General features: G+C 41.8%; 2 protein-coding genes across 2 annotated transcripts in view; one reads left to right on the top strand and one right to left on the bottom strand.

The window, feature by feature from the left end:
* Positions 1-15704, bottom strand: part of chkb (choline kinase beta) — a 24970-nt gene extending 9266 nt beyond the window's left edge. Inside the window, exons 1-6 of the mRNA XM_078419624.1 lie at positions 15400-15704; positions 14417-14717; positions 7557-7665; positions 4033-4146; positions 2556-2689; positions 129-233 (exon numbers count right to left, since the gene is read on the bottom strand). Of these exons, the coding sequence (XP_078275750.1) occupies positions 129-233; positions 2556-2689; positions 4033-4146; positions 7557-7665; positions 14417-14703 (749 nt within the window). The 5' untranslated portion in view covers positions 14704-14717; positions 15400-15704. The remainder of the gene's footprint in view (positions 1-128; positions 234-2555; positions 2690-4032; positions 4147-7556; positions 7666-14416; positions 14718-15399) is intronic.
* Positions 14924-26675, top strand: LOC144604860 (uncharacterized). The gene is made up of 5 exons (XM_078419625.1): positions 14924-15873; positions 17069-17230; positions 19025-19129; positions 23814-23939; positions 25362-26675. The coding sequence occupies exons 2-5, from the start codon at positions 17075-17077 to the stop codon at positions 25491-25493; spliced, it is 519 nt and encodes a 172-aa protein (XP_078275751.1). The 5' UTR covers positions 14924-15873; positions 17069-17074; the 3' UTR covers positions 25494-26675.

The raw sequence follows: 26675 nt of genomic DNA, 5'->3' as shown, positions 1-26675 counted from the left end.
CAGAGAGTGAGAAAGGACAGGAAAAGATGAAAAATAATTAACCTCAAGTTTCTGCCAATGACCAACATCCTCCGATTATTGTCTGGCCAAACAATAAAGCAATGATTAAAGAAAAGTTAAATTCTTACTTTAAACTCGCCAACTCTCCTGGCAGGTTGAAATTCTTCAGTTTATTAAACTTTTTCACATGTGCCTCTCTGACGAATGTCAATCCCATTATCTGCTTGAGATACCTTAACAAGAGGACAGAGATGGTCTTTAATAAAACTACTTAAATTACCATCACAAGACCACCGGCTCACCCCCAATTAGGCCCGTACCAGACAATGCTTTGCAGCAAAAATAAAGATGGCCATTTAGCTTTTCAAACCTCCGCCATTCAAAGTGATCATGGCTCATCCTTCATTTCATTACTTTCTTTTCTATTCTCCCCAAACGCCAATGGGTTCTGGATCTGCAGGCCTCATCACCTCAATTATATTCAACAATTAACTCTAAAACCTCCTGTAGTAGAGAATTCTACATTCACAACCCTTTGCTTGATGAAATTTGGCAGTCTTAAAGATTCTGATACTGATTGGTTCTAGCCCCCACCTTTTACCAGCTAGAGCAAACATTCTCCCTGCATCCAGTCAGTCAAACCAGACAGAATTTGCACTTCATGATGTTGTTTACTCAATGATCCAGACTGGCCTAGTCAATCCAATCTCTCCTCATTCAATACACCTGCCATCCCAGGAATCATTTTGGTAAATCTTGATTGCATTCCTCTATGGATCCACGTGACAAAATTTCACTTCAATGCTCCAGATGCAGTCTCACCTGGATGAATATAGCAAGGCATTCTTAGTGTTTGTGTTGAACATGAAACCAAGTTAAACTGATCTCATCTGCCTGCGCATGATCCATATCCCTCTATTCCCTGCGCCTATCCAAAAGCCTCTTAAATGCCACTATCGCATCTGCTTCCACCATCACTCCTCGGAGTGCATTCCAGGCCCCCACCAGTAAAACAAAACGGCCCTCACAGCCCAATTAAACTTTCCTCCTATCACTTTATACCTATTCCCTCTAGTTTTGTACATTTCCACTCTGGGAGAAAAAGGTTCTGACTGTCCACCTCAATTTTATTGCATCTCAATTTTATGTAACTTTATCAAGTCTCCACTCAACCATTGATGTTCCAGAGAAAACAATCCAGCCTCTAACCTCTTTCGGTAGCAAAACAAGCTAACCTCTTTCGGTAGCCAAAACCCTCTAATCCAGCAGCATTCTGGTAAACCCTCTCCAGAGCCTCCACACCTTTCCTGTAATGGAATGACCAGAACTGCATGCAATACTCCAAATGCAGCCTAACCAAAGTTTTATGGTGCTACATCTTGACTTCCCGACTCTTATATTCAATGCCGCTAGCAATGAAGGCAAGCATACTATGCACCTTCTTAACCATACTATCCACTTATGCTGCCACCTTCCAAGAGCTATGAACTTGAACTCCAGGATCTCACTGCACATCCATGCTGTTAAGGATCTTGCCATTAACTGTATCCTTTCCTTAAATTCAACCTCCCAAATTGCAACACATCACACATGCTCTGGTTAAACCCCATCTGCTATTTCTCCACCCATTTCTGGAGTTGGTCTTTATCCCGTTGTATCTTCCGACAACATTCCTCACCACCTGCATCTTCATATCACAAACAGCAGAGGTCCCAGCATAGATCCCTGCAGAGCTCCACTGGTAACAGGGATACAGCCAGAATATCTACCTTCCATCACAACCCTCCGTCTTCTATGAATAAGCCAGTTCTGAATGTATACGACCAAGTCATCATGAAACCCCTACATCTTTAAACTTCTGGATCAGCCTACCTGGCAGGGGGGGGGGGGCTTATCAAATCCTTACTAAAATCCATGTATACAACATCCACTGCCAACATCAATCAATATCCTTCTTCACCTCCTCAATAAAACACCCCATCAAGTTAATAAGACAGACAAATATGTTTCAATCAATGCTCCAATTTGGGTTCTGTAAAGGATAAGGAATTTATACTTTTCCATGTATAGATCCGGTCACATAAAATGCACAGCAAACGAGTTCTGCTATTTTTCCTTGCATTGCGCTTAACAATTCTCAAATCCATTTGGCCTCATGGCAACAGTAGCCTGGTGGGGTACTTACAATGGCAGTTCTATCCTGTTTCAGATCGGCTCATTTTTATTTGAACACATAGTTTGGTGGGTATATAGGGATGGATGGTGATGGCTACAAGAGACCAGCTCATACCCATGTTTAACAGCAACAAGACAAAGACTATTCAAGGTCAACATTTGTAGGAGTATATTTACAAGTAGTACCCTGGTTTAATCCACCAAAAGTGGTTAGAAAAAGACAATCCAAGGTTTAGAAGCACAACACAATTGTAAAGAGGCAAATTAGAAAAAGAGGAAGCTGAGAGAATGCCCATTTTATAATTGCTGTTGCACCGTCAATGTACTCTTTCCCTGTTATTCACACCACTCACACTGATGCAGATTCTGGTCAGTCATACCTGTCCATAGTCTCAAACAGCCACTTTGGTTCTTTGTTGAAGGGCATGACCATTCCGTGGAATCGAGACATTTTTACTGCTATCTCTGCTGAAATATCTGGAAGCCCCAACTCTTCAGTCAGCAGTCGACGGCTCTAGTCAGACAGATTGAGGATGCCACATTAAATATATGCAACTTTCCAGCCAAACCTGAATAATATGTACACAGCCTAACTAATATAGGCATCACTCAACTGCAAGAAGAAGCTTGAGGAATAGACAATAGACAATAGGTGCAGGAGTAGGCCATTCGGCCCTTCGAGCCAGCACCACCATTCAATGTGATCATGGCTGATCAATCTCAATCGGTACCCCGTTCCTGCCTTCTCCCCATACCCCCCGACTCCGCTATCCTTAAGAGCACTATCTAGCTCTCTCTTGAAAGCATTCAGAGAATTGGCCTCCACTGCCTATTGAGGCAGAGAATTCCAGAGATTTACAACTCTCTGACTGAAAAAGCTTTTCCTCATCTGTTCTAAATGGCCTACCCCTTATTCTTAAACTGTGGCCCCTGCTTCGGGACTCCCCCAACATTGGGAACATGTTTCCTGCCTCTAACGTGTCCAACCCCTTAATAATCTTATATGTTTCAATAAGAAATATGTTTTTGATCTGGTACATGTCAGTCAGTATCTCTGGAGAACGTGGAACGGTGACGTTTTAGGTCTGAAGAAGGGTCTCGACCCAAAACGTTCACCTTTCCATGTTCTCCAGCAATGCTGCCTGACCTGCTGAGTTACTCCAGCAATTCGTGTTCTTTTAAGGATAAAGGTTTTGTCTATATAAAGAATCTTCCACTCAATGGAGTAAGAATACTAAAATTAATTGGTTTTGCTTCCATTCATAAGGTTGCAATCATTTACATTAAATTGGGAAGATAATGAACAAATATGTCCATTTGAAAGAATGCACAATGAGATGATACAGGAATGACACTTGTCCACATGCTAAGAATATTTTAGATATTGCTTCAATATTGCTTAAATATCCCGTGGAGTTCTTTACCACATCTGGTCTATAAATACTGCACAGATCTAATCTTCCACCAGCTGCACAACATAGAGGTTAACAAAGGAAACAAACCAGGTCCACCCATACTGAAGCAGGCTCTGCACTGACAATAACAAGATTTTAAAATAATTGTGTGAAGGAGATGAGAAATAAGGGGACATGCTACAGAGAATGTACAAGTTAATTTCATTTTTGGCCACTTACTATGCCAGTAGCTTCAATACCATCTCCAACTGCCAATCTAGTCACAGTGTTCGTCACCAAGCCCAATGCAGTAAACCATTTGCAACCAGTTCAGCAAGGCCTCTGATGAGTAGGGTATCCCCATAGAGGATGAATGACTGTACATGGATGCTGCAGTTTGGGAAATGGTCCAGAAACAATTATCAAACTTAAAAAGTAACACAGGAGAGAAATAACTTCATACTGGAATGTATTGCTCCAAACGTCCCTGTGGAAACACTCCATATAATCTTGGTCCCAAGGCACGTTCTGCCAATACAGCAAACATCACACTCTCCAGTACCAGAGAATCCACACCCTGTGAGGGACAACAAAAATGCCTCAGTCAAAACAGCAAAATTCACATACATTAGGATGACCACTAAAACATTCTGGAAATGGCTTTTGAAAAGAGGCAGTATACATTGGATAATAGATTGGCAACTTAAACAGCATCAGGTTAGAAGTCACGCAGCATAGAAATAGGTCCTTTTGCCCACCATGTACATGCCATCAAGTGCTTACCTGGATATTAATCCCATTTACTTGGTCAGGTTTCCGCACTGATTCTAGTGCTCGCCTACTTATACTTATGGATATACCTGCCTCCACCACCTTCTCAGACAATAAATTCCAGATCGCATTCATGCTCTGGTAATGGGGGGTGGAGACATTTTTCTCAGATCCCCTCTTATGCCAGTTATGTCATCAGGTATTAGATACCTCTGCTGTCAGTTGAAAATTCTAATATTTTCCTACTTGGGACCCTCAATTTTGTAGGCTCATGCCCGTGCCTACCCCCCTCCCCCACCCCCAACCCCACTCCTTCAGCTTCTTCTACTCCATGGAAAACAGTATTTCCAGTATTTCTAGTTTCTCCTCGCTTCTAGTTTAGTGACTACAACTGTGCCGTATTCTAGATGTGGCCTAATTCATGGAACCTAATTTATGCAACCTCACTGGCTAATCAAGGCATGTACCCATATGGCATCGTCTACCATATTATCAATCCAGGCTGCTACCTTCAGGAATCAGATTTAGATTAGAGATACAGCTTGGAAATCGGCCCTTCAGCCCACCGAGTCCACAACGACCAGAGATCACCCGTGCACTAGTTCTATCCTACACACCAAGGACAATTTACAGAAGCCAATTAACCTACAAACCTGCATGTCTTTGGACTGAGAGAAGAAACCAGAGCATCTGGTTACTTCCTTTCTTCCCATCTTCAGCTCTCACCATTCACCATGACATAGACGGTTCCTTGGACCTGCTTTTTACCCATTGGCCCCAGCCTCAATTGACTTTTGAAAAACTCTCCATGTACTAGATGTAGACCTACCTGAAAGTGTCTGCTCCCTGCCTATATTTGCCAGGTCCTTTCTTATAATATTGAAACTAGCTTTCACCCAATTTAGGATCCTTGTCATAACTACCTTGAAAGTTATGATGACCCTCTCCAAAATGATCGCAAACTGGCTCAGTTACTTGGCGACATTCCCTAACTGGACAAATTGTAGAGGCTATAAATGTCTAAGGCTCCAAAAAAGTTTAGAAAGCAGCCAATGCTCTCATTTTTTTTAATCAATGATGATGAGTGTACCTGGAAAAGATGAGCAAGATCTGGTTTGTTAAGGCCACGAATATAAATGTAGCTACACGGGTAAGTTAATGAAATTGGAAGGTGTAACATGTACCCCAACAGGTGTCTATAAACTTCTTGGTTTGAACAACATGTAGCTCAAGATGGGCAATACAAGTGTTTTACTTCACCATCCTAGCGTACATTCCCAGAACATGTATAACATCTCTAATGGGTACGACTCTTACCAAGATCCCAAATTAGATACAAAGTAAAACTCTCTAGACATCAAACATGCCCAGGATGACATAGGTTAGATACAAATCTAAGCAAAATGTGCAGAAAGGGAATATATTTAATGTCTGTGGCTACATGAATGGCCAAATTTTAAAATGGGAAATGTACATCAGAAAATGACTTCAGTTGAATTTGGAAACTAGAGATAGCTAGTAAACTAATCTCCAATCATAGTCTTATCAAAGTAGTGAGCAATTAATGCAGGATGCCTGCAATGATAAAACAGAATCAGTTAGCTGCAGGACCATTAGAACATGCATTGACATCAAGAGGAGCGATTATTTTTAGTTGGGGACTGAGTAACATGGGATTTGGCTTGAAAGGAAAATGAGGGAAGTAGGAGCAGATGTGTATAGGGCCTCTGGTGTGACAAACATATCTACAGGCTTTCCACACTGGAGAGACAAGAAAGAGATGGAGTTTTAGGCCAGAAATATAGGCAGAGTGAAGAAAATTGGCCGTCTTAGAACCAATAAAGTAGAATAAAATATACATGGCTAAAAGGTATTAAGTGGGCTCATTGTTTGGTGCTATTCACAAGAGTGTTTTCACATGACTTGAAATCACATGCATACAGAATTACATTGTAATTCCCAAACTCTGTTATTGGTTAATGAGAAACCAAGCAGTAAAAAGCTGATAACTCTGGATAAATAAAAATACCACAGCATAAGTCAGAGCAACATGGAAACAGAAACATGGTTTTGGATTTAGCAGCACAAATCCCAACTTCAGAAGTTATCTCCTTTTTTGGTGTAACATCTTGAAACACGCATCTTCTGGATGTAGCACTAGAAGGTCACGCACTTGATAGATCAAATGGCCTCACTTTGTTCAATCTCCAATTCCTAGATGAACAAAGCTGTGCTGTCGTGTGCAATTCATGTGGAAAGATGCATGCCTTCATCCAAATTCAATACTCTCCTTGTTCCTAACCAGGGAGAATTTTATTGTAACACAGCGGGCCAGGCAGCATCTCTGGAGAGAAGGAATTGATGATGTTTCGGGTCAAGACCCTTCTTCAGACTGAAGAAGGGTTTTGACTCAAAACATCCCCCATTCCTTCTCTCCAGAGATGCTGCCTGAACCGCTGAGTTACTCCAGCATTTTGTGTCTACCTTCGATTTAAACCAGCATCTGCAGTTTTCTTTCCTACTAGAATTTTATTGTATCAATTAAAATCCTGCCACAAGTACTTAGACTGTGGGCATTTCACAATCCAGATACAAACTGGGACAGCAATAAGAAACAAGGCTAAACAAATGTGCAGGAAGGAACTGCAGATGCTGGTTTAAACCAAAGATAGACACAAAATGCTGGAGGAGTAACTCAGCGGGATAGGCAGCATCTCTGGAGAGAAGGAATGGGTGATGTTTCGGGTCGAGACGTTTTCTGAAGAAGAGTTTCGACCTGAAATGTCACCCATTCCTTCTCTCCAGAGATGCTGCCAGTCTCGCTGAGTTACTCCAGCTTTTTGTGTCTATCTAAGGCTAAACAAATGTTCACTTCAGTGGCATGAACAAGCTTAACATACAAATCCCCGAGTTTTATACCAGATAAAAGAAAGAGATTGTTCTGCCTTCTGGTGAGTGAAAAATAATTCTCAGCGTTTAGCTATGCAGTTCGAGAGCATTTTGCAGACACTTGACAAGTCGATTAAAGTGTGGTTATGGAAAGGAGTGAGCATTGCAGAATTATGTGCTACAAGTGTAAGCACAAGTTAAAAAGTGGAGAAAGTTGGCAGAGCAAAAATGAAAATAAAAGAATCAATAATTCTTAAAAGAGGTCCCAATTTGTTATGGGAAGCAATTTTCAAATAGTTCAAGAGTTTAAATTGTTTTACTACTTACCTGCAGGATGGCTCCATAAACGCGCAGCAGTACCTGGCGGGGTTCATCACCCACACTCAGCACATGATCTGGCAGTGTGCAGAGATACAAGTGGTTACTGAGGCCTCCACTAGAAACAAAAGGGTGCAGATAAGAAAACTATTAACTATTTGCCAATCAATTTCAGGATTTTGTTCCAGTGTAGCATTTGTTCCTAATAGGAAAGGTGGGCAAGTGCCAACATTGCAGGTATTAATAATTTTGATGCCCTAAAAGCAATCTGAAACCAAGAGTCCAGATTATGCCATGGCCTTGAATGATAAATAGCCCATGGCAAGAGATACCCAGCTGAGATTCATCTCCAATAGCAGTCATACTCACAATTTGAAGAAATAGTCCACAGCCAAATCCATCCATCCAGCTGCAAGATGGACAACAATTCTCAGTCAGGTAATTTTCCCTGGTATGAATTGTACTTTTATTCTAGCTTCTTCATAAAATACCCAAAATTATGGCTGAGTACAGTATGCACCAAGGATGCACACTTCCAACTGCTATACAGAGATGAAGGTTATAGTAAATTGAATTGACATCAATGTCAAGCATATAAAAAGGAACAAGCCTCTGGTAGAGTATTTGTCAAGGAGGGAGTAATGAACATCAACTCCAATAAAAACATCCTGATGAAACGCTTGGAACATGGTCCTATCTACACCCTTTGCATCTGAGACAAAACTCGATCTCCAAACCAAACTTTGCAGCTATTAAAGTATGTCTGCAAATATGTCCACATCAAAACATGTGCCCACGACCAATATGCTCACCTGCTCATCTTTATCCGCCTGGTCCATTAACAATGACACCAGCAGAAACTTTGCTGCAAGCAAAACAATGTTGAAGGTCTCAAGGATTCTCTCAAACAATACCTCTTTACACAATTGCCACTATCCATTAGATCTGAATCGCCCTAATGTGTAGTTGAATATTCTGCACCAAGAATTCTCTACTAGAAACACCAAAACTGATTGGAAATTAGGGTTCTCTTGGAACTGGAAGGGGACCAACATCCTTGCAGGGAGGTTTGCTAGTGCTCGTTAGGAGTGATGAAACCGGTGGGGGGAGATCAAAACATTGCAACATGACTCATTTTTTAGAAAATGAAACAGGCAAGTGCAGCAAGGACAGTAGGCAGAGACAGTAGGCTTGGCTCCATTTACTTTAATGTAAGGAGCATTAGAGTTAATGCAAGGAGCATTTCAAGAAAGTTAGATTTAGCTCTTAGGGCTAACGGAATCAAGAGATATGGGGAAAAGGTAGGTACTGATTTTGGATGATCAGCCATGATTATATTGAATGGCTGTGCTGGCTCGAAGGGCCGAATGTACTCCTGCACCTATTTTCTATGTTTCTATGAGCCCTGCGGTCAAGACAGACAAGTTGAAAGTATGAATCAGCAGATGGGAGATTGATATTGCTGGAATAACAAGAAGGCTGATGGGATGGCAGTACTGGCAGCTCAATATAGAAATTTCCAGCAATACATGGGTGTGCAATATAGAAAGGATTGATGATCAGGGAGAGCATGACAGGAATACCCGGGAAGGAAATAGTGGAAGAAACCTGACACTATATGGTTATAATTTTGGAATAAAAAAGGTGGTGACTTTGATGGGGTTGTACTATAGGCCTCCAAAGGAAATTAGAAAAGATAATTAGGCAAGTTGTAGAAGGGTGTAAAAGCAATCGGGCAAAAAGATGATTTTAAACTTTCCCAATATTGACTGGATTGCCTTAGTAGGGCTTAAATGTGGATGCAAAGGGGGGCAGCGAGGGAAAGAGGGAGAGGAAATATAAGCAGATCTAGATTATTTAAGGAAGGGCCTTGGAGATTGGGAACAATTGCTGTCAAGAGAGTCAAGAGTGTTTTATTGTCATGTTTCCCAGATAGAACAATGAAATTCTTACTAGCTGCAGCACAACAGAATATGTAAACAATATAAAAAACACGAGAAAAAAAGTTAATTGTGCATATACTGTAAACACATACTTACAACTATACACACACATATATATATATATATATATATATATACACACACACACACTCAAAAAACAAACAACAGTATTGTAATAATAATAATAATCTATTGAAGTTCAGAGCTTATTTGAGGTTGTAGTGTTTCATAGCCAAGGAGATTTGGTATGTCAAAGAGGATTCTCTTGAACTTCTACAGGTGTACAGCATATTGACTGGTGCATCATGGCCTGGTTCGTCATCTTGAACGTCCAGGAGTGAAAAACAACATCTGACAAGCGAGAGGCATTTAAAAGCAAAATATTAAGAATTTAGATTCAGCATGCCTCTGTAAGAAGCAAAAGGCGACAATTTTAGGGTACTCTGGTTAACAAAGGCTATTAAAGGTTGATGAGAAAAAGAACCAAATGTCAGGTATTTCAAATTGTTATTAAACATGTCACCTGAAATTTAAAGGTAAAGTGAAAAACTAAAAAACAAAATCAGGAGGGGAAGAAGGGACCATGAAATAAACTTCACAAGTCAGATTAAGTAGGACCCCCAAAGTTATTTAATATATTGGAAGCAAACAGGTAGTAAGGAAGGAATAGGTCACCTCAGGGACCAGAGGAGTAAACAATGCATGGAACCAGGTAATAAAAGCAAGGTCCTCAACAAAAAGTTCTCAGGATGTTGGGGGGGGAGGGGGTGCTCCATAATGTTTGGGTCAAACACCCATCATTTATTTATTTGCCTCTGTACTCCACAATTTGAGATCTGTAATAGAAATAAATCACGTGTGGTTAGAGTGCACATTGTCAGATTTTAATAAAGGCCATTTTTATACATTTTGGTTTCACCATGTAGAAATTACAGCAGGGTTTATACATAGTCGTCGTCGTCCCCACTCCCCCCCATATTTCAGGGCACCATAATGTTTGGGACACAGCAATGTCATGTAAATGAAAGTAGTCATGTTTAGTATTTTGTTGCATATCCTTTGCATGCAATGACTGCTTAAAGTCTGCGATTCATGGACATCACCCGTTGTTGGGTGTCTTCTCTGGTGATGCTCTGCCAGGCCTGTATTGTAGCCATCTTTAGCTTATGCTTGTTTTGGGGGCTAGTCCCCTTCACTTAGAGTGTCAACTGTTCCAAGTTCCTGAGAGTGGATCTTGCTGAGGTTCTGTCCTGGGTTCAACAGGCTGACGCGTTCATTAAAAAAGCTCAACGCCGCTATTTCCTTAGAAGATTGAAGAGACCTGGTATGTTTCTGAATACTCTGGAAATTCTACAGGTGTACAGTATGGAGTACACTGACAGCTTGCATCTTGGCCTGGTTCGGTAAAATGATTGCCCTGGAATGATGGAAGCTACAGAGATTGCCCAGTCCATCTCAGGTAATGATCACCCCATCAAAGGAATCTATGGAAGGTGCTGCCTCGAAAAGGCAGCCAATATTAAAGACCCACACCACCCTGGCTGCACTCTCAATTCACTACTATCATAGGGGAGGTGGTACAGGAGCATGAAAATTATGACTACCAGAATCAAGAGCAGCTTCTTCCCAGCAACTATGTGACTCTTGAACACTGCACAATAGTAACCACTACTGCAGCAACTATGATCTTCTTTGGACGATAGACACAAAACGCTGGAGTAACTCAGTGGGAGAGGCAGCATCTCTGGAGAGAAGTAATGGGTGATGTTTCAGGTCAAAACGCCTCGACCCAAAACGTCACCCATTACTTCTCTCCAGAGATGCTGCCTGTCCCGCTGAGTTACTCCAGCTTTTTGTGTCTATCTTTGGTTTAAACCAACATCTGCAGTTCCTTCCTACAAGTGATCTTCTCTGGGCTGTTTTTGATTGCACCATGGACTTTGGTTTTACATCATTATGCTTACCTAGCATCACTTATTAAATTACTACATTTATTTATTATTATATCTGTATTATGATCTGTTAATGGGCCTGTCAATCTGTAAGTAGTAAGAATGTCATTGTTAATTTGCTAATTAAACACTTGCGATTCTTGGAAGGAACATGCGAGATGGCACTGAGAACACAATCTATTTATCACAAAAGCCCAAAACAAGTCAGGAGCATATCATCTCTCAACCTTTCCACTCAGGAACCCAGTTGGGCACCACCCAGAGTGCACAACAAGCCCCTCATTTGCCTCAGTCAAGATAGAATGTGCAAGCACTGAGCAGAGAGTGAAATAAATCCTCAACTGTGGGAAAAGGAATTATTGGTGCACATAATGTCAGTGTGTCCGCTACCTTCCCAAATCAGAACCATTTTACAATATTTACTCATGATACCCTTGATTGACAAAGTTTAAATTCAGATGGTGGGATTGGCAAGATCAATCAGCTCAGTTCCAGAAGTTCAATTGATTTGTCTTAGGCTTGATCATTGTGGCAGCTCAGACATCCATCTTTCCCAGTTTTCAAATTCAGAAGCAGGAGTTAAGTGGCTTTGTGATGCCATACAACAAAATTAAGGGTTTCTCCTCAGTGTGGAGACAAGATAACAGCTCCAAGGATTCTGCTGTAGCCTCCCCTATAATACCAGCTACTGTAGCTGGATTACATTACATGCTGCTATATCTGGATTTCATTATGTTTTAAAACAATACATTGAGGAATAGTCCCTATGCCCAGAAACATCTCCCACCTCAAACTTCAATAATTCCAACCTCTAACCCCAAAATACATTTTATCCTCTGTAGAATCTATCTCAAGGAATTTAGATACTGCAATAAGCAAAACGAAACCACACCACTTTCTTGATATAGCAAAAACTGCTAATCCAGCATGCCCAGAATCTATGAACTTTCCTGGATGAACATTTTCTTCTAAAATGCTACACTGGTATTGTAATAAATTTTCCAGTGAACCTGATGAGCCAGAATCTGAACCCAATCAGGCTTTCTGAATAGTTGGATAGTCGAATAGCCGAGTTTTACTGTGCATGGTGTTATTGCAGAATTCTATGTGCTCCAGTGATCCATGACATTGAAAGAGAACAGAAACAATCAAATTCAATTGTGGCTAAATCACTAAGCAACCCTCAAGAACGTTCAAGCAGGGTCGTGAATTGTGTACATGTTTTAATCCAGTCAAAGTATTGCTCCCCACCCCCATGGGTACATAAATACATATCTTGAAAAGACTCCCATCAAGAGAGGGGCAATTCACTTAACTCCACCCAAGCTCTCCAGCCTACGATAGTTGCCACATCATTAAACTTTGGACCAAGTAAATGACTCATTTTCTAAAATGAATCAGTACAGGAAACAATCAAGGACAAAGGTTAAAAAACACAGCACACACATCAGTTAATTTCTGGATCAAAGCGTTAAACTTCAATTGCTTTAAGGTAAGTGGCTGATACATCTTGACCAAAAGCACTGCTGCAGTTGAAGTTGGAAGGTCACAACTGCAACCTTCTCAAAGGCAATTAAAAGGGCATTAAGCACTGGCTTTGCTACATATGCGCCGAAACTGAACAATAAAATACTCCAGCTATTCAAGATCTTCAGATGAAATTCATTGTCCATGTTTTAAACAGGTAGTCTTTGTCTAAAAGTATGCCCCTTCATTAAGAGAACCACACCACTTTCTTGATATAGCAAAAACTGCTAATCCAGCATGCCCAGAATCTATGAACTTTCCTGGATGAACATTTTCTTCTAAAATGCTACACTGGTATTGTAATAAATTTTCCAGTGAACCTGATGAGCCAGAATCTGAACCCAATCAGGCTTTCTGAATAGTTGGATAGTCGAATAGCCGAGTTTTACTGTGCATGGTGTTATTGCAGAATTCTATGTGCTCCAGTGATCCATGACATTGAAAGAGAACAGAAACAATCAAATTCAATTGTGGCTAAATCACTAAGCAACCCTCAGGAACGTTCAAGCAGGGTCGTGAATTGTGTACATGTTTTAATCCAGTCAAAGTATTGCTCCCCACCCCCATGGATACATAAATACATATCTTGAAAAGACTCCCATCAAGAGAGGGGCAATTCACTTAACACCACCCAAGCTCTCCAGCCTACGATAGTTGCCACATCATTAAACTTTGGACCAAGTAAATGACTCATTTTCTAAAATGAATCAGTACAGGAAACAATCAAGGACAAAGGTTAAAAAAAACAGCACACACATCAGTTAATTTCTGGATCAAAGCGTTAAACTTCAATTGCTTTAAGGTAAGTGGCTGATACATCTTGACCAAAAGCACTGCTGCAGTTGAAGTTGGAAGGTCACAACTGCAACCTTCTCAAAGGCAATTAAAAGGGCATTAAGCACTGGCTTTGCTACATATGCGCCGAAACTGAACAATAAAATACTCCAGCTATTCAAGATCTTCAGATGAAATTCATTGTCCATGTTTTAAACAGGTAGTCTTTGTCTAAAAGTATGCCCCTTCATTAAGAGAACCACGTACGATGGCTACCCGCAACCTTCTGCAGCAACTTGTAATCATTTAACTGATATTCTACTTTACTACTGCATATATCAAAATGGAAAACCTTGTTTTTCCCCACATTATATTCCACATACCTACAAATTCCCCACACGTTATCTACAGCCCTTCGCATCCTATATTACCTTCCCAACAGATTTAGTTCCTTCTCCACAAATTTAGATATAATACAGCCAAATCAACAAGGTAAATTGTAAATAGTTGAGGTCCAGCACTGATCCAATTAATTTTTAACTAAATGACAGCGATTAATATTCCTCAACGCCCTTACTCTTGCTAGTTATTTCAATCCTCATTTTTTGGTAGTTTATTAAAAAATGCCGCACTTTATAAGTTCCAGAGAAGGATTTGACAGGTTCATTCTTACCTGATGATTGAGATCTGAAACTCATCCACAGTAATCAACTTCCAGGATCCAGCAAGAAACTCATTGCACCAAGCATACGCTTGAACCTTGGCCTCCCAGTTCACCTCCTCGCTCCGACCATCCCTATACTGCTCACCCTCGGAGTCCTCGTCGTTGATGTTGGGTCTCTCCCCTCGAGGCCTAGGATTCCTGGAGAGCTCCCTGTTTCCAATACCACGTAGCCGATGAGGTTCCGGAGTCACTGCGTTGCAAGCTCCGTCTCCTTTGCATAAAGCTTTCGCCTCCATTTTCTTTCCACTGACTGTCTCGGCGTCACGCAAGCAGGCGATGTGTTTGCGGGGCGAGGGAGGGGGGGGGGGAAACGGTTACGTAGAACAAATATTAAAAAACGATAAAACGTCACCAGCCCAACGTTTAAAAGATTTCTGTCTGACAAGAAATAGCTGCCTTGGTTCATTTATATATTGTTAGTCGAGTTAAAGTCTGCACCTTCTAGGGCTCAACCTGCCCCCTGAATCGTTTCTGACCGTCCCCGTCAAACGGGGGCAAGAAACATAGAAACAGCAGACGAGATGATGCCCACAGTTAGGTTAGGACTTTCAATGATAACTGACTCTCTCTGCGGCTCGCCCCAGGCAACAAATTCCAACTGAAACGGTTGCAAGCGTCACATGTGTCATGGCCCTGCCTTGCAGGAAGGCAGCAAGAATCCGTGTGGAGCGGCGAGAGGCAGAGACCGAGACCACCTTTGGCGGAGGCCTACCTACACGGTCGCGGCTCATTGACAGCTGCCGTTCCCCAGTCAGACTCCGGCCGCGTCTCAGCCGTGTCCTGTGCAGGCGGCGGCGGATGAGGGCGGCCTTAACAGCGATGGCCAGATTTATTTAGTTTAGCCTTGGCTTCGGCCCACCGGTTCCGTGCGATCCCACTAACACTACTCTACACACAATTTACACTTATACCAAGCCAATTAACCTACAAACCTGTAAGTCTTTGCCGCAGATCTCGGAGAAAACCGACGCGGGTCACGGGGAGAGCGTACAAACTCCGTGCAGACAGCAGCCGTAGTCGGGATCGAACCCGGGTCTCCGGCGCTGCAAGCCGCTGACTGTCAGGCAGCAACTCTACCGCCGAGCCGATCGGGGGCGGACAACGTCAAGCGAGTGGGGTCATCTTGGATGGGCGGTGTGATTGGGCCGATGACATGGAATTACAGCCGATCGAGCAATCCAATTAGTAAGAAAAGTAAAACGCCTTCATCGGCAGGAACGTGAACATATCAAGAGCGAGGAGCCAAGAAAGGGAGAGTTATTTTCTATTGGCAATCGCGGAGTAGAAAGTCCACCTCCGTGATTGGCCCGATAGGCGGGATCATCCGATGAGTGCCGGCAAATGGTGGAAAGGGCGCCAACTTCACCATCGGTTGCGAGGTAGATGAGAGGCCAGGTTAGGCTGAGGTGAGTGTACTGCTGAATCTTTCCCTCTCGGGTATTAGGCATCCATGAGCACGGAGTTTTCCCAATGCTGTTTGAATTGCAGATTATCTGATTTTTGCTTTAATCTTAAACTTCAACCACTTTTGTCGTATTGGACGAGCAATGGATGCCGATTTGTAATGCTAGGAACGACAGATACTGTAATCTCGGCCTGAAACGTCGAAAACACTAAATTCCAGTTAGAGATTTTCTTCGTGAATGTTACAGGCAGACTGTCCGGTGTAATAAACTGGTGACGACACAAGAAATTGCAGATAAAGGTTTACATTTTAAAAAAAGACACAGTGCTGGAGTAACTCAGCGGATCAGGCAGCAGCACTGAAGAATATGAATAGGCGAGTTTCGGGTTGGAACACTTCTTCAAACTGATGGGGTGAGGGAGTTGGAATAGAATTGGGGATGGAATCAATGTATTTTGAGATGAGTTCTGTGAGACAGGAGCAGGCAGTCTGCCAGGGCAATCTTGTTTGTAGATTTTGGGAAGGAGATGAAAGCAGGCAGTGCTGAGCTGGGGAGCGATGAGGTTGGAGGCTGTGGAGATCACCAGAGATGAAGAGATTTGTAATGGTCTGGGAAATGATGGCCTGGGTCATAGTTATGATGTAGGTATGTGAAGATATCTGAGAGCTATAAACAGATTATATGACGATAAAGCTAGTCTGAGAAGAAATCATGTTTCAACCTTTAGAGTCATTTATCGTAATCTATGAATTGGAAATGTTAACATTAGGAGGACAAGGAAAGAGTTTTTTAAAAAGTGACCAAACAAGAGGGTAAGATCAAGGATGGGCGTGCATGCATTCATTTGCCTATGTGTGGAAGCAGTATATCTACCTATGGTTAGAGTGTTGGTAGGTATTTTCTTTGTGTTCATGTCCATGTACAGAGTTTGATCTGATATTACCATGTTGGTTGTTATTATTGACTCAAGAATTTATTTTGTCAATGCAAAATAGGTGAATTCCAAATGCCAACCCACATTGTAAGAGGTTGTGTATTGCTGCTTTCCACTCAATGAACTACCATGAATCTTGGTCCTAAACTGCAATAGAAATTGTGCTGCAAAAAAATCAATATCAAAGGAGTGAAATATCATGCAAAAAAATATATTCATGGAGACAGAGCAGGTTCCAATCCTCAATATTTTGTGTTTCAGTTGAAGATGCCTAAAAATGTGGAAGTCAAAGCTGTAGTCCAAGACTGGGATCAGCTTATCGAAAATGCGAAAAGACTAAGCAAATCAGAAGGGATATTAATAATGCAGGAAGACACTTTCTTCAATGTTTCAAAAGGACGCCTTAAACTGCGCCATCTTAAGGTGATGAAATGGTGCCTTGACTTTATGCTTGGTAGAAAGATTAGTGACAATCTTGTGGCATGTATGACCTGTGGATTTGCTTGTTCGTGTATTGGAAGATCTGTAAGAAATTATTTTGACCTGTTGGGTGGAGTTGAGGTCACAATTTTCAGAGGGTTTGCCAACCGTTCATGTTTTATTTTGTACCTCATTCTCTTTTTAACTTTTCCAACTCATGCAACCTACATTGTCATTCTTTTAAACTTGATAATGTATTTGAAGTCTTTTTGCATGAATTACTGAAACATATAAGTGGAGCCTTGACCACTCAATGATATACACCAATTTTATGTAATCTAAACATATTCTAAATGTTCCATTGTCTAGTTTGCCATTAACTATTCAATTTGTCTTACTCTGGGCAATTCATATTCTATATTAAGTTTGCTTCTCTAAAATTAAATCCTAGCTTTATGACTCTCCAAGTCATACTTAATCATGTTGGGCACACTTGCCAGATTGTGTGCTGATCCTAGTTTATTGCTTTTGCCATGCCTCATATTCTCTGTGAACATTCTAGAAATGAGGTCCCTTTATAACCTGAGCTGCTCTACCTCTGCAAGATTTTTTTTAAAAATGCTGTTGTAACTGCATTGTTATGGCTATTATTGTTATTTTGATCTCCATATTGTTATCCCACTAGTTTGGCACACCCAAGAGTTTTTTTAAATTCATTCTCTGAATTTGAATGTCTTATGAGTGCTCAGCATTTATTTCTTCCTTTTTATGTTGAGAAAGTAGTGATTTACTTTACTTTGGACTTCAGAGATACAGCGTGGAAACAGGGTCTTCGACCCACTGGGTGTGGGCCGACCAGCAATCACCTCATGCACTATCCGACACACTACGGACAATTTACACTTTACATAAACCAATAAACCTACAAACCTGTACATCTTTGGAGTGGGAAGAGACCGGGAGCACCAGGAGAAAATCCACGTGGTCACGGGCAACGTACAAACTCTACAGAAAGCACCTGTAGTCAGGATTGGACTCGGGACTCTGGTGCAGTAAGGCAGCACCTCTACCGTTGCGCCAATGTGCCGCCCTTGAAAGCTGCTCCGAAGGAGATGGTACATGTACGTTTGGATACAGCGTGGAAAGGCCCTTCGGCCCACTGAGCCGTGCCGACCAGCAATACATTAGTTCTAGGCTGCACATTAGGGACTATTTACAGAAGCCAATTAACCTAAAGTCTTTGGAATGTGGGAGGAAACCAAATCACCCAGAGCAAACCCCCGACGGTCACAGGGAGAACGTACATACTCCGTTCAGACAGCCACCGTAGTCGGGATTGAACCCATATCTCTGGTGCTCTAAGGCACCAGACGCTCTCCATCTATAAATGACACTCTCCATCTATAAAGTTTTGATTTCTCAATAATAGAAGGTTGGCATTACACATCCCACTCCTGGTGGCATGTGATTTGATTTTGGATTTAGAAGTGTGCCTGTGTGGTGGCACACACTAGTTGGAAAAGTGCTGTGGAAGAAATGTTGGTTGGTGCTGCAGGGTGACCTTTAAACAGTGTACAAGCTGTCTTGATGGTGAGGATAGACATTCTCCTTGCTTGTAAAAAATTGTTTTACTTTTGAACCAACACAACAGAACCCATTGTATTTTAAAACAACATATTACATGGTGTTTGAACTGTGATAAGTAGTTGTAATGAAAAATATATTTATGTCTCTTTTTGTCTGCATGCCTTCTGAATTCTGCTTTCTTTTGCTTTTAATTTGCCTTATTTTTCCCAGAACGGAGGTGGCGGGCAGCTCATATTCTATAACCGTGCTGATATGGAGGGACCTAAGCTCTCAGACTATTCTATATATCCCACAGGAAATCCGGTTCAACTTACGGTGGGTAGACAATCTTCCTGAAAACTCTGAAATTGTCATGAATTCTCTTTCATGGGAGCTGTATAAGCCACTTGAAAATGTCTTTTTTTTTCGGGGGGGGGGGGGGGGCTACATTGTTTAGGAAATATGAAAACATCTTGTTAAAATATGGTGGAGGATGTTTGTGTCCATGGCCCTTCCACTAGAGTTGTCTCATTCCACTCCATTTCATACCTTTTCCTATTTATTCCACACTAAGCTGTACAGTGTTATAGACCTCAATTAAATCTTTCATCTGGTGTAAAGGAAACGTCTACAACCTAACCAATTTATTTATTGGAACTAAATTTATGAAGGTTTGATGTTTCCTCTCTACAAAGATTGGACTACATTGTGAGCATTGAATGCAGTATACTGGATTGGAAGTGGTATAAATAAATTGCTGCCTCATCTGGATAGAGTATTTGGGTCCCTAGATGGCAGGAAATTGCCTGCTCTTGCACCCTTTGTAGTTGCATGAAGTGGTGTAATAAGGAGGAGAATGGGTATAAGAACATTATGAACTTTTAGTGCAAGTGAAACTAGTTTTATTTCTAACTTTTCTCAGTTTTGATGAGAGGCAGGTGATCTAAAACATAACTTGGGCAAGGGAAGTCAACGACAGTATAAAACTAACAGAGAATGCGTATAACAGCAAAGATTAGTGGGAAGCCAGAGGTTTGGGAAGCTTTTAAAGAACAACAGAGGGTAACTAAAAAGACAATACGGGGAGAAAAGATTAAATACGAAGGTAAGCTAACCAATAATATTGAAGAGGATCGCAAGAGTTTTTTCAGAGCAAGAAAGAGGCAAGAGTGGACATTGGACCTCTAGAGAATGATGCAGGAGAAGTGGTAATGGGGAATAAAGAAATGGCAGTGGAGTTGAATATGTTTTTTGCATCAGTCTTTGCAGTGGAAGACACCAGTACCATGCCTGAAATTCAAGAGAGTCAGAGAGTGGCAATTAATGGAGTGGCTATTACTAGGGAGAAGGTGCTTGAAGCTGAAACACCTGAAGGTGGATAATTCACCTGGACTGGATGGACTGCACCCTAGGGTTTTGAAAGAGGTGTCTTTAGTGATTGTGGAGGCATTGAGAGTGATATTTCAAGAATCACTAGAGTCAGGACTGGTCCCAGATGATAGGAAAATTGCCAATATTACCCCGCTGCACAAAGGTAGCAAGGCAGAATAGTGGGAACTATAGGCCGGGTAGTCTGACTAGGTGGTTGATAAGATTTTAGAGTCCATTACAATGGATGAGGTTACGGAGTACTTATAAATTCTCAATAAATTAAGCCGAAGTGAAGGTGAGGTCTTGCGTGACAGATTTGCTGGAATTATTTGAAGAAGTAAATAGGACAGACAAAGGAGAGGCAGTAGATGTTTATTTAGACTTTCAGAAAGCTTTGATAAGGTGCCACACGTTAGGCTGCTTAGTAAGATGAGAGCCCACGGTATCAAAGAGCAGATACTAGCATGGATAACAGGTTGGCCGGATGGCAGAAGACAAAGAGTGGCAATAAAGGGGGGTTTTTCTGGTTGGCTGCCAGTGACTCGTGGAGTTCCGCAAGGGTCGCTGCTGGGGCCGCCACTCTTTACGTTGTATATTAATGATTTGGACAAGGGGATTGGAGGCTTTATGGCAAAGTTTGTGGATGATATGAAAATAGTTGGAGGGACAGGTAGTGTAGGGAAAGCAGGGACTCTGCAGAAGGTCTTGGGCAGGTTGGGAGAGTGGGCAGAGAAGTGGCAGATGGAATATAGTGTAGCAAAGTGTGGAGTCATGCATTTTGGAAGTAGGACTAAAGGTGTAGACTATTTTCTAAATGGGGTGAGAATCCAGAAATTGGAGGTGCAAAGGGACTTGGGTGTGCTGATGCAGGATTCCCAAAAAAGTTAACTGCAAGTCGAATTGGTAATAAAGAAAGCAAACTCAATGCTTGGATTTATTTCAAGAGGGCTTGTATACAAAAACAGGATGTAATGCTGAGGCTCTATAAGGCACTGGTAAGGCCACATTTGGAATATTGTGAGCACTTCTGGGCACCATATCTGAGGAAGGATGTGCTGGCTCTGGAGAGGGTGCAGAGGAAGTTTACAAGAATGATCTCAGGAATGAATAGGTTAACCTATGATGAGCATTTGTCGGCACTGGGCCTGTACTCACTGGAGTTTAGAAGAATATTTGGGGGAACCTCATTGAAACATACAGAATAGTGAAAGGCCTGGATAGAGTGGATGTGGAGAGGATGTTTCCACTAATGGGAGAGTCTAGGATGAGAGGTCATAGCCTCAGAATTAAAGGACGTTTTATTAGGAAGATGAGGAGAAATTTATTTTGTCAGAGGGTGGTAAATATGAAATTCTTTGCCACAGAAGGCTGTGGAGACCAAGTCAGTGGTTATTTTTAAGGCAGAGATAGTTAGATTCTTGATTAGCACAGGTATCCGAAGTTATGGGGGGAAGGCAGGCGAATGGGGTTAGGATGGATAGATCAGCCATGATTGAATGGCGGAGTCGACTTGATGGGCCAAATGGCCTAATTCTACTCCTATTCCTTATGACCTTATCAACTTTGTTTTATACTGCAGCCTTCCTGATTGCCTTTGTTTGTACACTGCATATGTTCTATACAGATTGCATAGTAAACTAGGTGGAACAGTGAAAAAAGGGCATGTCCTGGATGATGGGGAAGCTTGATGGTAGATGCTGCCTTTATGAGGCAGTATATGTCCCAAGTATATGTTTTCAAAGGAAGGGAGTGCTGTGATCATGATGGACATATCTGAGTCCACCATTCTCTGCAGGCTCTTGCGTTCCATTGCAATGGAATTGCTGCACCAGGCCATGATGCAATCAGTCAGGATGCTTTCTACAGTACCTGTCAAAGATTATTGGAGTATTTGTAGACTTACGAAATCTCTTTAAACTTCCAAGAAAGTAATGGTGCGGACGTGCCTTGTTCGTGATTACATCTATGTGCTAGGCCCAGGACATGTCATCTGAGCTGTTGACAAGCTGAGCTTGAGCTGAGCAGTTGATCTTCTGACTTTCCCCTTCTGAAGTCAGCAATTAATTCCTTGGTATATATATAGCTGTCATTCCTCATCCAAATCTTTTAATCTGATTTGATGTGCAATTTCCTGTTCCAAAGAAACCAGTAACCTCCTGTTTAAATGACTACCGTCCTGTCGCACTGACATCAGTTATGAAGTGCTTCGAGCGACTAGTCAAAACTCACATCTGCTCCTCTCTCCCTGACACCTTGGACCCTTTCCAGTTTGCAAATAGACCAAACAGGGCCACGGATGATGCGATCGTCATGGCAATACATACTGCGCTCACCCACTGGACAAAGGAAATACATATGTGAGAATGCTCTTTATTGACTACAGCTCGGCATTCAACACTATTATTCCCTCAAAACTCGTCCCCAAGCTCCTTGATCTTGGACTGGAGACCTCCATCTGCGGATGGATATTCAATTTCCTGACGGGCAGGCCCCAGGTGGCGAGAATTGGCAGCCTCACTGATCCTCAACACAGGCACACCACAGGGCTGTGTGCTCAGTCCTCTCCTGTACTCCCTGTTCACGCACGACTACTGCTAAGCACAGCTCAAACAGCATCCTAACGTTTGTTGACGACACGACCATCTTGGGCCTCATCACAGACAATGAGACGGCCTACAGAGAGAAGGTAAAGGCACTAAACAGCTGGTGCCAGGAAAATAACCTCTCTCTCAATGTCAGCAAAACTAAAGAGATGATCGTGGACTACACGAGACAGCGGGGGAGTGGACACCTCCCCATCCACATCGGTGATGCTGAGGTTGAAAGGGTCAGCAGCTTTAAGTTCCTCGGTGTGCGCATCACTGAGGACCTTTCCTGGACACTGCACACGGACACAATAACAAAGAAGGCCCACCAGCGGCTCTTTTTCCAGAGAAGACTGAGGAAGTTTGGCATGAACGCTAGCATCCTCAAATTTCTACAGATGCACCATCGAGAGCCTGCTGATAGGCTGCATTACAGTCTGGTATGGGATCTGTTCTGCCCACAGCCACAAATCACTACAGAGAGTGGTGAAGACGGCACAGCACATCACTGGCAACCGGCCATTCAGGACATTTTCTACCGGCGGTGCCTGTGGAAGGCACGCAGCATCATCAGGGACCACAGCCACCCAGCACGCAGGCTGTTCTTGTTACCGTCAGGCAGATGATACAGGAGTATGGCTGCACGTACCACCAGACTTAAGAACAGTTTCTACCATCAGGCTTCTGAACTCATAAACACATTTCAAATCATATGTTGATTATTTTTAATATTGTCTTTTTACCTATTTTTAATATTGTCTTTTTACCTTACTAATGTCATTTTTTAAATCTTATTTATCGTTGGAATATTACTGCTGAGGTGACCCGCTGTCTTGTCAAATACATTTCATTGCACCGTTGACCCTGTGCCAATCTACATATGACAAATTAAAAATATATATTATTATTAATTCTGTGGACAATGGTGTCCCTGAAGTTTAAAGCACTTTCCCTAAACTGTCGAGCAGGGGATGCCTGCAGTGAAGGAAAATTGCTGAAATATACAAAATAGCTGCATGTGAATAAGACGCACTGGTTTAATTATTTTTTGTTTCTCTGTTTAGAGTTTGTTATCTGATGTCCTTGGCGTAAAAGGTTACGTGAAGAAAGAACGTTGGTTGTATCTGGTTGGGCAAACCAGAGTTCATGCGGATTTGGTAGAAGGGCTGGGGAGGTATGTGGAATTGGAGGTGAGACTCTTTGTACATTAAAATTAACCACTTGATGTTTTCCATTGTAGCAATGAACACTATTGGGTACAGTATTATTTAGTGAGCTCCAAATTGCGTTTAATCTAATGAATGAATTATAATTGGCCTTCGCCAGTTGCCTTTATGTGCATTCATGGTAGGAATTGCAAATTTATGATCAGGAATGTGAACCCTGTCATCTACTCCATTCTTATTATTCTAAGTGACAATTGGTTCTGATCAGCCAACTTGGTATAAATCGGGAAACTAGTTGAAACCTGCAGATCAAAATAGTTTTGTTTCACATTACCTATCCCCACTACGAAACTAAGGCAATCTATTTGTGCTAATGCAAAGGATATGGTATAATTTTTGTTTCATTTGTATTTATTTATCAATATTGTTTAATAAGAAAGCATTGTATGTGCATTGTGATTTTAAATTATGAATTGTCCTCATAAATGGTCCACATGCCTGGCGATGAGAATGGTGTGTTTTATCTAGTACTCATTTTGAGGCAAGCAGCATGTGAATGGAATTCAGTGGAAGTGATAGACAAATGGATTGTCGGAATTATGTATAAAACATTTACAAACTAGACCAAGTGGACCTGTTGGGCTCAAACCTCTCCTGCATTGGTCCAGCATCCTCTCCTCCCCCATTCCCCCCACCCCCACTCCATCCCCCCTCAACCTCCCTTAAAACTCCCCCAAACCTCTCCTGCATTGGTCTAGCACCCTCCACCTCCCTCACCCTCTCCATCCCCCCTCAACCCCCGCTAAAGCTCCCCCATACCTCTCCGGCATTGATCTAGCATCCCCCCCCCCCCCTTACCCTCCACTCCCTTCCTGTCCATTCACCCATTCCATCCCCCCTCAACATCAACGGGCCCCAACTGTGCAGGCACGGACCCGTTTGTTCTGCGCACGCGTGGATCCAGAGGCCATCTTAGGTAGGTATCAGATCAACGGGCCCCAACTGCGCAGGCGCGGACGCGTTGGGCTCCCATAGTGACGTCAAACACGCGGACCTGTTGGGTTTCGATTGTGACATCATACACGGCTGACGGGGACGGCAGGTGGAAAGGGTATTTTTAAGGTTTAAAAAGGTGATTTTTAAATATAAGAACCATTTGAAGCACAAGACAATGGTGATTAAGGTGGTGTTAAAATTGTGGCGCTATCATGGACTGTTTTGGCTGTATTTCAATAACAAACTAAATCTTTTATATATACAAGATGAGAGTTTTATACATATATATATATTTATATCTGTGACATGAATCAGTTGGGGTCTGGCCTATCGGGGTGGAATTAAGTGTGAATGGTACTGCTCCGTTAGAAATCACATCTGCCTCACTTCTTCACTATTTTAAAATTGTGAGAATATTATGTTCATTTTGGCTTCGACTTTATCTCCAAGGTGGTTCTTACTGAAGACCAAAGCCTGGAAGAAGGAGAAGCCATAACCCAGAAACTGATGGGCGAGCTGGGGATAAAGAAAGAAGACCTTGTGACTGGAGCTTACATGGACTTGATTTTAGCTCGCAAGTAATGTTCATTGGAAGACTGGGATAATGAGGCAACTGATGCAAACATTAGTCCAAAACCCCGAAGGCGTGAAAAGCAGTCGGTGATTGCAGTGAATTTGAGACCAAATTCAAAACCTAATCTCAAACTATTTGGCGACATTAGGGAGCGACTGGTGTAGCCAAGCACATTGAAGTTTGAATGTAGTTGTGATACCAAATAATATGACAAAAGTCTTGAATATGAGTTCTAGTTTGGTATAACAATTGCCACCATCGTGGATGATAATTCTTGCTGGAAAGCATAATCATAATGCAAAAGCATAATTCCCCCCCCCCCCCCCCACTGACAGTGAATTAGTGACATCAAGACTGTACATGACATAAATAATAGCCATTTAGATATGGTGCCTGGAAGGTTATTTGGGTCCTGGAACCATAATCTCAACTGAAGATGTACCAAGATTAAAAGGGGGAATAAAGAAAATTAATTTGCACAATCAGTTATACTTCTGCTAGCCAAATATATTTTGACAAACCATAACGGAGTTCTTATGTGCATTCTTCAGACTGAAGAAGGGTCTTGATCCGAAACATCATCTATCCATGATCTACAGGGATGCTGCCAGACCTGCTGAGTTACTCCAGCACTCTGTGCTTTTGTGTATTAACCAGCATCTGCAGTTCTATGTTTCTACAATAAGGCAGAAAGGTGTTGTGACTGAAATGTAAACAATGGGTAACAAATTTGCATAAGGAGAGTTTAATTACCAACGATGAGCTAGTAATTTACATTGTGTTCTGCAATTTTCCCAGCCCTAAGATTAAAAGGAGGAATAAAGAAAATTAATTTGAACAATTAGTTATAACTCTTAGCCAAATATATTTCAACGAAACATAATGGGAATTCTTAAGTGCATTGTGTGATTGTACAGGAATATATTTATTTTCTACAGTAAACAGAGGCAAAAGCCTTTACAGTAATAAAGCTGCATGTTTTAAATAATGACTTTGGTATTATTCCTAAACTGTGGGTGAGGCCGAATTCCCTTTAACTTGCTACTCCTGTCAAACCTCTGCCAACAATCGGTGTACTTGGCACTTGTTTTGGGGTTGCGTCAACACCACTTGTTCGCATCCATATTTTTGTTACTTTTCCATCCATACTTCATTGTATACTATTAAATTTTGTATTCATTTGCAAACCA

Source organism: Rhinoraja longicauda, chromosome 23, assembly GCF_053455715.1.
Source record: "Rhinoraja longicauda isolate Sanriku21f chromosome 23, sRhiLon1.1, whole genome shotgun sequence".
NCBI classification, from domain to species: domain Eukaryota; kingdom Metazoa; phylum Chordata; class Chondrichthyes; order Rajiformes; family Arhynchobatidae; genus Rhinoraja; species Rhinoraja longicauda.
The sequence above is the reverse complement of the archived record's forward strand: the minus strand, read 5'-3'. Positions and strand labels throughout refer to the sequence as shown.